The 14587-nt window shown below is 50.9% G+C and overlaps 1 protein-coding gene across 6 annotated transcripts in view; it reads left to right on the top strand.

Annotated features, from left to right (window-relative positions):
• The first annotated feature begins 225 nt into the window (after positions 1-225).
• The window catches only part of XG (Xg glycoprotein (Xg blood group)), a 29576-nt gene continuing 15214 nt past the window's right edge, over positions 226-14587 (top strand). For 2 of the 6 annotated variants that reach the window (XM_070784905.1, XM_070784903.1), the window contains exons 1-7: positions 229-495; positions 8044-8088; positions 8480-8503; positions 9486-9548; positions 11137-11193; positions 11538-11597; positions 13767-13808. In XM_070784905.1, the coding sequence (XP_070641006.1) occupies positions 435-495; positions 8044-8088; positions 8480-8503; positions 9486-9548; positions 11137-11193; positions 11538-11597; positions 13767-13808 (352 nt within the window). In that variant the 5' untranslated portion in view covers positions 229-434. Of the gene's footprint in view, positions 496-8043; positions 8089-8479; positions 8504-9485; positions 9549-11136; positions 11194-11537; positions 11598-13766; positions 13809-14587 lie in introns of all 6 variants that reach the window. The other 4 variants (XM_070784902.1, XM_070784901.1, XM_070784907.1 and 1 more) reach the window with 4 other exon arrangements.

Genomic DNA, 14587 nt, shown 5'->3' with positions numbered 1-14587 from the left:
GCGAGGCAGCTCTTGCTTACACACGAGCTGGGCACCTTTGATCCTGGGGCTCTTCCCACGCCTGCAGGGCGCAGAGCTGCCAAGCCGGTGTGCCAGCTTCCCTACAACCCAAGATGCCCAGTGGCATCAGGCGGTCGCCTATTTCCCCACCTTCGTAGGGTGTTTGGCCGGCGTAGCTGAGGGAGGTGCCTTCCCCGCAGCAGGCATGTAAGAGCTGGTCCCCACGGGCGGGCTTCCGGCTGGGAGGTTCGGCACCGCCCTGCTCATCACTAGCCCGCAGAGAGGCTGTAGAGGCAGAGAGGCTGGTTCATCCTTTTTTTTCTTTTCTTTCCTGTTTTCCTCTCGACAACAGAAGTCAGCACGGCATCGCCTGTCGAGGGTAGGGTGGCCAGATCGCCCAGCCCGCCCACCTGCCCACTCGCTGGAGACCAAGGATGGAGGCATGGCGGGGTCTCTCCTGCCTCACGCTCCTGTGTGTTCTGCTGCATGTCCGAGGTAAGGGAGGGCTGGCTCCCAGAGAAAGAGGTGCTCGGGTGTGCATTTCTATCTGCTTGCTGAAAAAAATAAACACTCCGTCCCAAACCACTTCCTCCCAGGAAACGGCTGCAAACTGCCAGAGTGTAGAAAAGAAAAACAGACTCCGATCTGATGGCACTGGACAGCAAACCAGGGGACCGGGTACCACGTTCGGGGTTCTGGGGGGAACGGACCCAGATCTGTAGGGCTGGGAACACACTTAGAAGCCAGCTGTGTTTTTTTTTTTTTTTTTTCCCGGTTCTCGGATTTTGATCTCTGGGTGTGGCACGCATGGAAAAAGTGATCCGTGTCCCTGGGGCGGGTTGAGATTTTCTTTACTTCTGCGCTTTCTATCAACAGTCCGAGTGGCTTGTGTAGTTCTGTAGGGCGACCAAGGAGCTGAGATGCGGCTGGGTTCAGTGGGACGAGTCACTGTCGCCAGAGACGGGGTTTTGCAGGGACAGCCTCGGTTCACGTTTTTTAGATATGTTTTTCCTCAATGTCAGCCCTCCGGTTGGCAAATTAAAAGCACGCGAGTTGTTTACGCCCGAAACTCCAATACAGGCTCTTCCCCATCTTGGCATGTTGAGGAACAGAGGCAGGGAGGGGCCTCACTCAGGAAACTATAATTAACCCATGAAGGGCAAGATTTAATAGCAACTGGAGACACATATTTGGTCCTTTGGATATTGAAATTCTAAGGCATTGAGGATTGGGAGGGGCTGAAGAGTAAGTAGTGTTGTAGGTTAGAAATTAAAAGATTTTCTTTCAATGTCACTCATTGCTGTTCGGTTGCTCAGTGGTGTCTGAGTCTTTTTTGACCCCATGGACTGCAGCAAACCAGGCCTCCCTGTCCATCACAAACTCCCCGAGTTTGCTGAGACTCATGTCCATTGAGTCGATGATGCCATCCAACCATCTCATCCTCTGTCGTCCCCTTCTCCTCCCGCCTTCAATCTTTCCCAGCATCAGGATCTTTTCCAATGAGTCAGTTCTTTGCATCAGGAGCCAAAGGATTGGAGCTTCAGCTTCAACATCAGTCTTTCCAATGAACACCCAGGACCGATCTCCTTTAGGATGGACTGGTTGGATCTCCTTGCAGTCCAAGGGACTCTCAAGAGTCTTCTTACCGGGATCCAGCCCCAGCAGGATCCAGGGGTACCCTCAGGATGACGGCTTAGGCGATAAGGATAACAAAGCGGAGAGCAGGGCTTGATCTTCCTTGATAAACACAGAAAGCCAATAAAGCTCCTGTGTTCCAAGGAGTCATCCTGAAAGAAGAACAGAGAGAGAAAAGGAAGGAAAAGGAAAAAAGAACGACACGGGGAGACGAAGCTTCGGTGAGCGAGGCCCATAACTTTATTTTCAAAAGGAACTTTTATACCTTGACTTGTACATAGCGGGAAATGAAAGATGCAAAGTCATAAAGAGTCAGCCCAAACATTACATCTCTTTTGTCTTTATCGAAACCAGGATTTTTCCTGCATAGCTTTCCCACAAACAATGTTGTGTACGTTATCTTCTGGCCTTGGAGGCCTGTGGACATTTTATGACCCTTTTTTGATAAAGGCTGCTCGGCCAGAAAACTTAATTTCCCTTAAAGTGTTTCTTCTTTATTTCTCCCAGGCTCAGAAAGTACTAAACACAGTTACATTCTCACGGAGCAAAGGTGCAGTGAGTCACAACAAAGAAAGAACCAATTAGCTCAAAGGTCTGAGGTGGTTAATTCCAAGGCTGCTGCTTGTTTTTCTTACATTCCAACTATGTTAACCAATGCACTCCCAGGTGCACAATGGATAAGGGACACGGGCACTTGGCAGCAAGCATTGGCCAAACAATGAAGCCCTTTACCAGTACTACCCTAATACTTTCTCATCCCTTAAAGGACTTTATGCTCATTAGGACCTTTAGAATGCTTTGGCTTCCCGTGCCTTTCAAGGTTGGGGAGTTGTGAACAATCATGTGTGTTAATTGCAAGAGTACGGATAAACCCGTCGGGCAAGCTAGAAAGCCATCGGAGGGGTTAAAATAGAAATATTCCTTTCATGCCCATTAACTAAAGCCCTACGTTGACTTTTTCCAGAGAAAGGTGGTCGGAGATAGCCCCCTGTTAATGTCAGAAGAGTTGGTGAGAGGCACAAAATAGTAAGACAGACTTTGGTTTTGGGGTGGGTGCTCGAGCAGATTCAGGGGGTCCCTTGAGGCCTGATCCGCCTTTGCCTGTCAGGTGTCTTCTGCATGACCTTTCTCATGCGTGGGATCTCCCGTGGTGGCTCCCGGCACTCCAACACCACCGTTCAAAAGCATCACTTCTTCGGCGCTCAGCCTTCTTTATCGTCCGACTCTCCCGTGCATAAATGACTAGGTTAGGAGTGCAGAGATTTGGTTTGGATGTAACTCTTGTGGCACATCCTGTGTGACCTGTTTGAGGACGGGTATTGAAACAGGTGTGGTTTTGTGAGCCATCCCGGCACCCAGAGCCCAAGGTCTTCCTAGAGACCCTTCCACGAATCCGCACGGTCTGAGCGTCTTCCCGCACGTGGGGCATGCAGAAACGAGGTCGGGAGCTTTTGTGTGCAGGGAGATGTGAGTTCTCTGTGAACCGACACCAGGGCTAAAGGAAGAGCGTTGAGGCCAAGCTCTGTCTTTCTGCAGTCCCGCCCAGCAGCGGAGCCAGCAAAACCTGTCTGAGCCTTTATTCCCTTGGCAGTGACACCAAACTCTGGGCTCACCTGCGGCTACAGGCGACTCAGCCTCCTAACCGGCCCAGTTGGTCTGATCTGTCGGGAGTCACTGGATGGCAGATGCCTTCAGCTCGTCACGTGGCTCAGGGGTTAGAATTCCGGGCTTTCACTGCCGCAGCTCACAGTTCAATCTCTGGTCAGGGAACTGAGATCTTGAAGCTCTTCGGGGCAGCCAAAGAGAAATAAATGAAGGCACCACTCCAATTGCAGCTGTGCAAGAGCTTCATTAGGTAGGTGGGTGAGGCGCTGGAGTGACTGTGGTTCTTGTTGTTTTCAGTCATGTCCGACTCTTTGAGAGTCTGTGGACTGTGGCACGCCAGGCCTCCCCGTCCATCACCAACTCTCAGAGTTCACCCAAACCCACGTCCATCGAGTCGGTGATGTCATCCAACCACCTCATCCTCTGTCGTCCCCTTCTCCCGCCTTCCATTTTTCCCAACATCAGGGGCTTTTCCAATGAGTCAGTTTTTTGCATCAGGTGGCCAAAGGATTGGCGCTTCAGCTTCAGCGTCAGTCCTTCCCATGAATATTCAGGGTTGATCTCCTTTAGGATGGACTGGTTGGATCTCCTTGCAGTCCAAGGGACTCTCAAGAGTTTTCTCCAACACCACAGTTCGAAAGCATCGATTCAAGCGCTCAGCTTGCTTTATAGTCCAATTCTCACGTCTCTACATGACTACTGGACAAACCATGACAGGGCAGCTGCATTGTGGGAAACACCCTGGCCATGCTCATGGAGTCAGGATGCCCTTTGAGAGGTGATGTCTGAGCTCCCGGCCATCTGATTAACCAACGGGTTGAGCCTCAAGGATCTCTGCCAGAGGGAGAATGTCTGTTCTGTGGTTCCCGTAGTACTGACGCGTCTCTCACCCAGGAGGTGCAGAAATCACAGCTCCAGGTGTTGCTTCATGCGGCCAGCCATACTCAACCATGGTGACACTGCCCCCTGGGCAACACTTGGCCCTGTCTCGAGTCATTTTTGGTTGTCACCACTGGGGCCTTGGGCTTCCCCCGTAGCTCAGTTGGTAAAGAATCCGCCTGCAGGGCGGGAGACCTGGGTTCGATTCCTGGGTTGGAAAGATCTGCTGGAGAAGGGATAGGCTGCCCACTCCAGTATTCTTGGGCTTCCCTGGTGGCTCAGACGGTGAAAGATCCGCCTGCAATGTGGGGAGACCTGGGTTCAATCCCTGGGTTGGGAAGATCCCCTGGAGAAGGGATGCAGCTCAATGTTTTCTGATGCACAAGACTCCCTACAGAGCAGGCTGACTGTCATCCAGGTTCAAATGTCACCACTGCTGAGGTTGAGAAATCCTGCCTGAGCGCTAGAGACGGCATTTACCTGTGTACCTGTCGTATCTATCCGTGTGTCTGTCAATGCTCTTGTCAGCTTAGCAGTGTATTATCACTGTATCTATCATCTATTTTTACATATCCTATCTTCTATTTCTCTATATAATTATTATCAATCCTATACCTATTTTTCTAACATCTAAGTGTATCTCTCATCTTTCTAATTATCATCTATTCCCTATGATCCATGAATCGAATTATCATCAATCATCTATCCATCTGTTGCATGCTAAGTCTCTCAGTTGTGTCTGACTCTTTGAGACTTTTTGAGACTCTTTGTGACTACGGGCTATGGACCGTAGCCCGCCAGACTCCTCTGTCAATGTGGTTGCCCAGGCAAAAATACTAAAGTGGGGAGCCATCCACTTTTCCCAGGGGATTTTTCCCAACCCAGGCTAGTTTTGTCTTGAAAATCCCTCTGGGACGTCCCTGGCGGTCCAGTGGCTAAGACTCTAAGCTGCCAATGCAAGGGGCCCCAGTCCCATCCCTGGTCAGAGAACTAGATCCCATGTGCCAACTATCTGGCACAGCCATAAATAAAAATATATACATATATATATATATTAAATCCGTCCTAAATAGCTCTTTTCGGAGGGTAAGGGGGTATGGGGTTTGACGCTAAGACCTCCCACCCACCAGCCCGAGTCCTTTTAAACCCACGTTTCCAGGAGGTCAGCCATGGGGACCCGCGTGGTGAGCCCAGAGCACATGTGGGGTTGATTAGAAACTGCCGGGCCTTCTAAAGGAACCAGATGGGAAACAGATCTTGTGTTCCAAGCCCCGTCCTCAGGCTCTGAGGGGAAAAACAAAGCTGGTGGAAATAACCGCTCCGGGAGAGCTGCGTCTCCCACACCCCATCCCCCCTGACATTGAGCCCCTGGAATCGCTATCTTCGGAGTGACGTGAACCTCGGAGGGCGGAGCTATAGTAATGGGGCGGGGCTATAGAGTGGCGGGGGCAGGCCTAGACCGTGGACAGACCGTGATGGGGCGGGACTAGAACGTGGCAGGGGCGGGGCTAGACTGTGACGGGGCGGGGCTAGAAAGATGTGAAGGCGGGGCTACACAATGGCAGGGGTGGGGCTAGACCGTGATGGGAGGGGCTAGACCAGGATGGGGTGGAGTTAGACTGTGACGGGGTGGGACTAGAACGTGACAGGGCGGGACTAGAACGTGGCAGGGGCAGGGCTAGGACGTACCGCGCGGGGCTAGACTGTGACGGGGCGGGGCTAGAAAGTGGTGGAGGCGGGGCTACACAATGGCGGGGGTGGGGCTAAACCACAGTGGGACCGGGCTAGACCGTGGTGGGGGCGGGACTAAATCATGACGGGGCGGGGCTAGACCGCGATGCGCTTGGCAGCGGGTCGAGGAGGTAGGTTCTTGGCTGCAGCCCCTCCGGAGACCAGAGGGAGGATGGTAGACTCCAGCCAGGCCTGCAGGACACGATCGGCTCCATGCCAAGGGGGCGGGGGGCCCCTGGGTGGAATCCGCCTTGTCTGTGAGTCATACGCAGGGCTCTGCAAAGAGCGCCTCACCCATGACAACCAGAGGCCACTTCCCCCGTGACCTTGAGTCATCGTCAGATGTTATTCGTTCGCTCAGTCCTGTCCGACTATCTGCGACCCCATGGACTGTAGCACACCAGGCCTCCCTGTCCATCATCAACTCCCAGAGTTTACTCAAACTCATGTCCATTGAGTTGGTGATGCCATCCAACCATCTCATCCTCTGTCGTCCCCTTCTCCTCCCGCCTTCAATCTTTCCCAGCATCAGTGTCTTTTCCAGTGAGTCAGTTCTTCGCCTCAGGTGGCCAAAATATTGGAGTTTCAGCTTCAACATCACTCCTTCCATTGAACACCCAGGACTGATATCCTTTAGGATGGACTGGTTGGATCTCCTTGCTGTCCAAGGGACTCTCAAGAGTCGTCTCCAACACCACAGTTGAAAAGCATCTGTTCTTTGGCACTCAGCATTGTTTATCATGAGAAACATCTGCAAATGGAAGGAGATCACTGGAATGAGAAGTGGACACGGAATGGGGTGGGGCAGTTGGTTTGTTTACAGAGCCAGTGGGAGAGGGGGCGCACCCTGGCTTCCTACTGCCAGCAGCCTGGCTCTGGAGGCTTCTAGTCCCCAGAGGCAGCCAGATGCCCTTTTTGGAAAATGCCCAGGTGCTGCCCAGTCTGTTGTGCAATGGATTAGGGAGAGACTAGGACGAGATAAGTAGCAGAGGCTCAGAACAGGGAGTGGCTGGACGCTCCGGTTTGAGAAGATTGTTGAGGGGTTTGCCTCGAGCTTCAGGGACGAGCCTGGTGAGAGACGCTTATAAGCTGTCAGGGGCTGATTGCATGGGCTTCCTTGGTGGCTCAGATGGTAAAGAGACATCCTGCAAGGCAGGAGACCGGGTTTGATCCCTGGGTCTGGAAGATCCCCTGGAGAAGGGCATGACCACCCACTCCAATATTCTTGCCTGGAGAATCCCCATGGACAGAGGAACCTGGTGGGCTATAGTCTATGGGGTCGTAAAGAGTCAGACACAACCGAGGGACTAACACTTTCACTTCAATAACCTATAATTGAACAGTGTGTGAAAAAAGAACAGATACATGTATGTGTATAGAAAAATAATTTATATATATGTATAACTGAATCAGTTTTCTGTACACTGTCCCCAGGGATCAAACCCAGGTCTGCTGCCTCTCAGGCTGACTCTTTACCATCCGAGCCACCAGGGAAGCTAACAACATCGTAAATCAACTGTGAAAGTATTAGTCACTCAGTTCAGTTCGGTTCAGTTCAGTCACTCAGTTGGGTCCAACTCTTTGTAACCCCATGGACTGCAGCACTGCAGGCTTCCCTGTCCGTCACCAACTCCCAGAGTTTACTCAAACTCATGTCCATCAAGTCGCTGATGCCATCCAACCATCTTACCCTCTGTCGGCCCCTTCTCCTCACTTGTGTCCAACTCTTTGCGACCCCGTGGACCGTAGCCCACCAGGCTTCTCTGTCCAGGGGGTTCTCCAGGCTAGAATACTGGAGTGGGTTGCTGTTTCCTTCTCCGGGGGAATCTTCTGGACCCAGGGATCAAACCGGGGTCTCCTTCATCTCAGGCAGATTCTTTACCAGCTGAGCTACCAGGGAAGCCCAGAAATCAACTATAGTTTGATTTAAAAAAGGATGAGGGTACAGTTATCTTCCTTCACGGATCTCTTTTGCTGTGGGCAGAGCCTGCCGGGAAAGCTAGGAATAGGAGGTTGTTTGGACAGACACACTACTGGGGAGCTGGAGAGAGGGGTGGAACTCCTCTTCTCTGCTGAGCTCGGGGTGGTGGGAGTGGGGTTGGGCAGGGGGGAGATATCTGGGCAGCTGGGGCAAAGGAAAGCCGGGTGGCCGGTTCCATCCCGCTGTGACTGATCCCCTGTGTGTTCTTGCAGGTGAGAATGGGGACTTTGATTTGGCTGATGCTCTCGATGACCCCAGTAAGTGCTTCTGGCAGCCTGCCTCAGCTACTGGAAGGCTCCGGGTTGGGTGGGGCCGGGATTCCTTCCTAAGGACAACTTCCTAACGAGAAAAGGAACACTGGTGGGCTTGCATTTGCTCCAGGGGCCAATGCTGGGCTTGCATGTGAAGGGACCTTTTGTCCTTTGAGTCCCCTTCCCCCTCGAACACGGAATGGAATTTGTGTTGGTACCTGGCGTGGGGTCGCAAAGAGTCGGACACGACTGAGCGACTGAACTGAACTGATCCTATCTTTGTTAGTGCCTTGAGATTTTCATTTTTTTTTTTTTTTAAATTGGGACTTTAATGATTGTTTCTTTGAGCCTCACAAAACCCCTCAGGGCTTATTGCACATATGTTCTCTGTCCACAGAGCCCACCAAGAAGCCAAGCTCAGGTGAGTGACTACCTGATTCAGGTGAGTGGACAGAAACCAGGCTGCCCCACCGCAAGCTGAGGTTTTGGAAGGAGTTTATCACATCTTCCCAGGATGCTCCGTGGTGAAGAATCCGCCTGCCAGTGCAGGAGACGAGAGTTCCACCCCCAGGGTCAGGAAGATGCCCTGGATGAGGAAATGGCAACCCACTCCAGTGTTCTGGCCTGGACAATCCCATGGAGAGAGGAGCCTGGCGGGCTACAGTCTATAGTGTTGCAAAGGGTCAGACTGAGCGACTAAACCACAGCAACGATAGGGTCGTGGAGGGTGTGACTGATGGACAGATGTTTAAAGCCCAAGTCCTTCACGAAATGGATCGCAAAATCACAGTGAGCTGTTATTCCCCTTAGGATGGCTAAAATTGAAATATGGATGATAACAAGTGTTGATGGCGGTGTGGGGACTTTGGAACGTTTACATGTTCCCAGTAGGGATAGAAAATTGTGCAGCCTCCACAGAAAACAGTCTTGCATTTCCTCAGAAAGCTGCACGTAGAATTTCCCTGTGTATGTGCTAGTCACTCAGTCGTGTCCAACTCTTTGCGACCGCATGTACTGTAGCCCACCAGACTCCTCTGTCCATGGGAGTCTCCAGGCAAGAATACTGGAGTGGGCTGCCATTTCCTCCTCTAGGGGACCTTCCCAACTCAGGGATCAAACCCAAGCCTTCAAGGAATAAGCAGTTTTTGTTTGCTTTTTACATACCTTATGAATGCTAGACAGTTTTGTAAGTGTGTGTATGTAGTCTTTTCAACTTCTAAATGTTCAGGTTCAGCTTCTAGTGTCTAAGTCGTTTTAAGCTGATCAATGATAATTATTTCATGAGCACCAACTGTGAATAAAATATAAAATCTATTGTCAAGCTTATATTCTTGTTTTATAAGCTGCTTCTGATGGAAGGACATTTTTCTCTTCTTAACATGCAATGTCTTTTTCCCCCATAGGTATCTACCCCAACCCGAGGCCCCCCAACCAGCCACAGCCTGGAAATCCCAACAACGGTGGAAGTAAGAATGGTCATTCATTTCAAAACAGCTTTGAACCTGCCCACTGGAACTCAGGGAAGGTCATGGAGGCTGAATGAAGCCTTTGTCATTGTTCTGTTGCTAAATTGTGTCTGACCCTTTGCAACCCCGCGGACTGCAGCACACCAGGCCTCCCTGTCCATCACCAACTCCTGGAGCTTCCTCAAACTCATGTCCATTGAGTCGGTGATGCCATCCAACCATCTCATCCTCTGTCATCCCCTTCTCCTCGTGTCCTCAATCTTTCCCAGCATCAGGGTCTTTTCCAACGAGTCAGCTCTTTGCATCAGGTGGACAAAGTATTGGAGTTTCAGCTTCAGCATCAGTCCTTCCAATGACTATTCAGGACCAATCTCCTTTAGGATGAACTGGTTGGATCTCCTTGCAGTCCAAGGGACTCTCAAGAGTCTTCTCCAACACCACAGTTCAAAAGCATCAATTCATTGGCGCTCAGCCTTCTTTATGGTCCAACTCTCACACCCTTACATGACCATTAGAAGAACCAGAGCTTTGAGTATATAGACCTTTGTCGGCTAAGTGATGTCTCTGCTTGTCTAGTGGGGGGATGTTTCTTGCTCCAGTGTTTTTGGGAAACATGAGTTGAACATATTTTCATGGGCTTCCCGCCTGTGGGCCCCAGAGAATCATAGATGCCGGCCATCCCGTAAGATGAGTCACTGCCCAGGAGACTCATCTACCCGGCAGCATGCGGGGGCCAGCCTCAGGCTTGGGGGTGTGTGACTCAGGACTCCAGTGGCTGGCACATTTCAGAACAGAGGAAGGTTGCTTTCCGGCTTTTGTTTTTAAAGCCTGCTAGAATCTCGTGCCTTTAAAATGATGGTGGTGCCCCTGAGTAATGAATTTCTATTTCCTGTAAGTTACATGGGCTTCCCAGGCGGGTAAAGAACCCGCCTGCCAACACAGGAGACTTAAGAGATGAGGGTTCGATCCCTGGGTCCAGAACGATCCCCTGGAGGAGGGCATGGCAACCCACTCTAGTATTCCTGCCTGGAGAATCCCCAAGGACAGAGGAGCCTGGCGGGCTACAGTCCACGGGGTCGAAAAGAGTCGGACATGACTGAAAGGATTTAGCACATACGCATAGTAGATTCATTTTGCCATATAGCAGAAACAAGCTCAACACGGTGAAGTAACTGTGTGTGTGTGTGTGTTCGTCACTCAGTCTTGTCTGACTCTCTGTGACCCCGTGGAATGTAGCCTGCTAGGCTCCTCCGTCCATGGGATTCCCCAGGCCAGAATACTGGAGTGGGTTGCCATGCCCTCCTCCAGGAGATCTTCCCAGCCCAGGGATCAAACCTGGGTCTCCTTCATTGCAGGCATATGCTTTACCGTCTGAGCCACCAGGGATGCAATTATACTCCAATAAAAACTAATGCTTAAAAAGAGCTTTATGCTTGGGGATTCTGAGCACCAGAGATTCCGTGGAAGCGATAAACAGCAAACATGAATTAGCCAGAACGTCGTTTTGTATACCGGCCTCTTGTGTTGTGTGAATGGTTCGTCGCTGGAAGCTGTCCCTCTTTTCCTAAAATCACGTGTTTCCCGACAGATATCTACCCAAGGACGAAGCCACTGCCTCCTCGCCCGCAGCCTGGTAACAGTGGAGGTGAGTCCTCAGGAGTAAGATGACTTTCAGAAGCGTCTTTGGAAGGACTGAAACGCCTTCTGGAACATGTTTTGGAGAATTTGGTCCTCGATGGTGAAAGACGGGTTGCATTTAAAATATGCAGAACCTCTTTTTTTGTAGCAATTCTTTTTAGAATCCCATATTTATTCTTACGTTGGCTGTATCAGGCCTTGGTTTCGGCTCGTGGATCTTTCGGCATGGGTTCTCCAATTGTGGAACCCCCCCCTCTGCATAAGCTGTCCATGCGCCCCTTATGCGTGGGCTTGGGTGTGCAGGGGGCTCCCCAGACCGCAGGCTCTGACCACCCTCTGCTCTGTCCACAGGCTTCCTGAGCGACTCGGACCTCATCGACGGCGGCCGCTACCCGCCCAGGCCTCCCGCAGGTACGTGCAGGCTTCTGTGACCCCGCCCCAGACCCTGCCCCAGCCCCCGCAAGGAAGGTGGTGGGCTGTGGACTCTCCCCTCCAACCTCTGAGGGGCGGGAGGGAGGCGCATCCCTGAAGCTGTCTACTCCTGCGGTCTGCAAGGTGGACGGAACCGGCCATAGGGCCGATGCTGCTTAGAAGTGGGGGTCGTCTCCATGTAAATATGTGTGTGTGCACATGTGTGTGTATACACATACACATACCTCCACTGACATGCGGACTTATGTACATGTCTGTGTACAGGTGTCTGTCTGTAGACACATATCTCTATGTAGAGCTATATTTGTATCTAGATGCACATCTATTATATCTGTATCTATAACTTTATCCATGTGTATCTATATGTATCTGTATCTATACCTGTTGATCTATATGCATATGTATATCTATATCTATATATATTTATATCTATAGCTATATGCATATCTATCTTTATCTATACCTATATGTACATTGATCTATCTCTATGTTTATCTGTATGTATATCTGAATATATATTTATATACATATATTTGTCTATAAGCATATGTATATCTATACCTGTATATATATTTATATGTATAGCTGCATGTATATCTATCTATATCTTTATCTATATCTACATGTACATCGATCTATCTCTATGTTTACCTGTATGTATATCTGAATATATATTTATATATATATGTTTACCTACAGGTATATGTACATCTATGTCTGTATATATGCACATGTATATCTATAGATATATCTGTGCTGTGCTCAGTCACTCAGTCGTGTCTAACTCTTTGCAACCCCATGGACTCTAGCCCACCAGGCTCCTTTCTGTCCATTTGATGCTGGACAGAGTATCCCAGGCAAGCATTCTCGTCCAGGAAAAAATACTGAAATGCGTTGCCATGCCCTCCTCCAGGGGATCTTCCCAACCCAGGGATCGATCCCAAGTCTCCCGCATTGCAGGCAGATTCTTCACCAGCTGAGCCACCAGGGAAGCCCAGGAATACTGGAGTGGGTAGCCTATCCCTTCTCCAGCGGATCTTCCCGAACCAAGAATCAAACCAGGGTCTCCTACATTGCAGGCGGATCCTTTACCAATTGAGCTATCAAGGAAGCCCACCTATATATCTGTATCTGTACCTATTTGTATATCGATATCTGTCTACAGCTATACCTGCATCTGTATCTGTATCTTTCTCTATTTCTGTATCTATATCTGTCTACTCCTCTACCTGCATCCATATCTGTTCTTTATCTATATCTACCTATAGTCCTAAGTTGCTATCTTTGGGCTTCCCAGGGGGCTCAGGAGTAGAGAATCCGCCTGCAGTGCAGTAGACCTGAGTTCCATCCCTGGGTCGGGAAGATCCCCTGGACGAGGACATGACCACCCACTCCAGGATACTTGCCTGGAGAATCCCACGGACTGAGGAGCCTACCAGGCTGTACTCGACGGGGTCACAGAGAGTCGGACACGAATGAGTGACTCTCACGCACACACACCTCTATTTACACAGATGTTGTGTCTATACCAACCTTTGCAGAAGTGTCTCTGTGTATCTTCCCCCCAAAAAATGTATGTTTAATGTGATGCAGTTGACTTCTAGCATGATAGAACTGCGTCCCTTGAGGTGGGGGTAAGCCTGTGTTACCTTGAAGCCCTAGATCGGCATAGGTGGGGGGCATGAGTAATCTCTGAAAACACACAGCTTTCTGAAGGGCTCTCTGTGGCATGAGTTTTTCCATCCAGAAGCCATGCCTCTGGGGGAGGGACTCCTTAGAGCATTTTCTGGAAGGTCCTGAGGTTTTCCACTATATAGGGCTCCAGACGACTCAGTGGACAAGACCCTGATGCTGGGAGAGATTGAGGGCAGGAGGAGAAGGGGGCCACAGGGGATGAGATGGGTGGGTGGCATCACCGACTCGATGGACATGACTTTGAGCAAGCTCCAGGAGTTGGTGATGGACAGGGAGGCCTGGCGTGCTGCGGTCCATGGGGTCGAAAGAGTCGGACATGACTGAGCCACTGGACAACAAGCACTCTTTTGGGGGTGACTATTGGGTCCGGCTTTGGTGCCAGCCGGGCGGATGCCTGCTGGACCCCAAGGTCCACGCTGCGAATGGCTGTCACATCCCTCTTCTCTCCTGCAGGAGGCGGCGGTGGCGGGTTCCAGCCGGGGCACGACGGCTACGGTAACAGGCTCGCTTCATGCAGCGCTGGGGCCCGTGGGGCTGGCGGGGCTGGGTGGGCTTTTCCGGGGCTCCCGTTAGAGCTTCCTCCTGGGTCTCGGGTGTGGGCCGCTTCACTGCTGACCGTCAGCTTGGTTTCGTCCAGGTGTCCAGGGGCTGACCCCACACCCCTCTATCCAGGAAACAAGACACAGAGCCCCGAGCTGCAAGCTCATTAGGCAGAGAACAGCCCAGGAATTGTGGATTCTTAAGTGAATAGTGCATCATCCCAAGAAAGAAAGGAATTTTCCGCGGGAGTAAGAAACTCCATTCTCGTCTATACCGAGCTTTTCTCAAGCGAGGGGTGGATCTAGAAATCTCCAGAGGGTCTCTGGTGCTGTAAAGTGAACTTGGGAGCTAATTGAGCCAGCAAAGCAAAAGGCACTGGATCCATGTTTCTAAACTGAGATAGAATCCCCATGAAACATTGTACAAAGTAGTCATGTGATACTTTGTCAATGTAGATGTTGGTGCTGTTTAGTCGCTAAGTCGTCTCTGACTCTTTGCGACCCCGTGGACTGTAGCCCTCCAGGCTCCTCTGTCCGTGGGATACTCCAGGCAAGAATACTGCAGTCGGTTGCCATGCCCTCCTCCAGGGGAATCTTTCTGTACCAGGGATCGAACCTGGGTCTCCTGCATTGCAGGCAGATTCTTTACCATGTTGAGCGCCCAGGGAATCGCTTTTTAAAAATTACTCCTTGGGGACTTCCCTGGTGATCCACTCACTAGGATGATGGGCTCTC

The sequence above is a fragment of the Bos indicus genome, chromosome X (assembly GCF_029378745.1).
Source record: "Bos indicus isolate NIAB-ARS_2022 breed Sahiwal x Tharparkar chromosome X, NIAB-ARS_B.indTharparkar_mat_pri_1.0, whole genome shotgun sequence".
Lineage (NCBI taxonomy): Eukaryota > Metazoa > Chordata > Mammalia > Artiodactyla > Bovidae > Bos > Bos indicus.
This window is presented reverse-complemented; position numbering and strand designations above follow the sequence as displayed.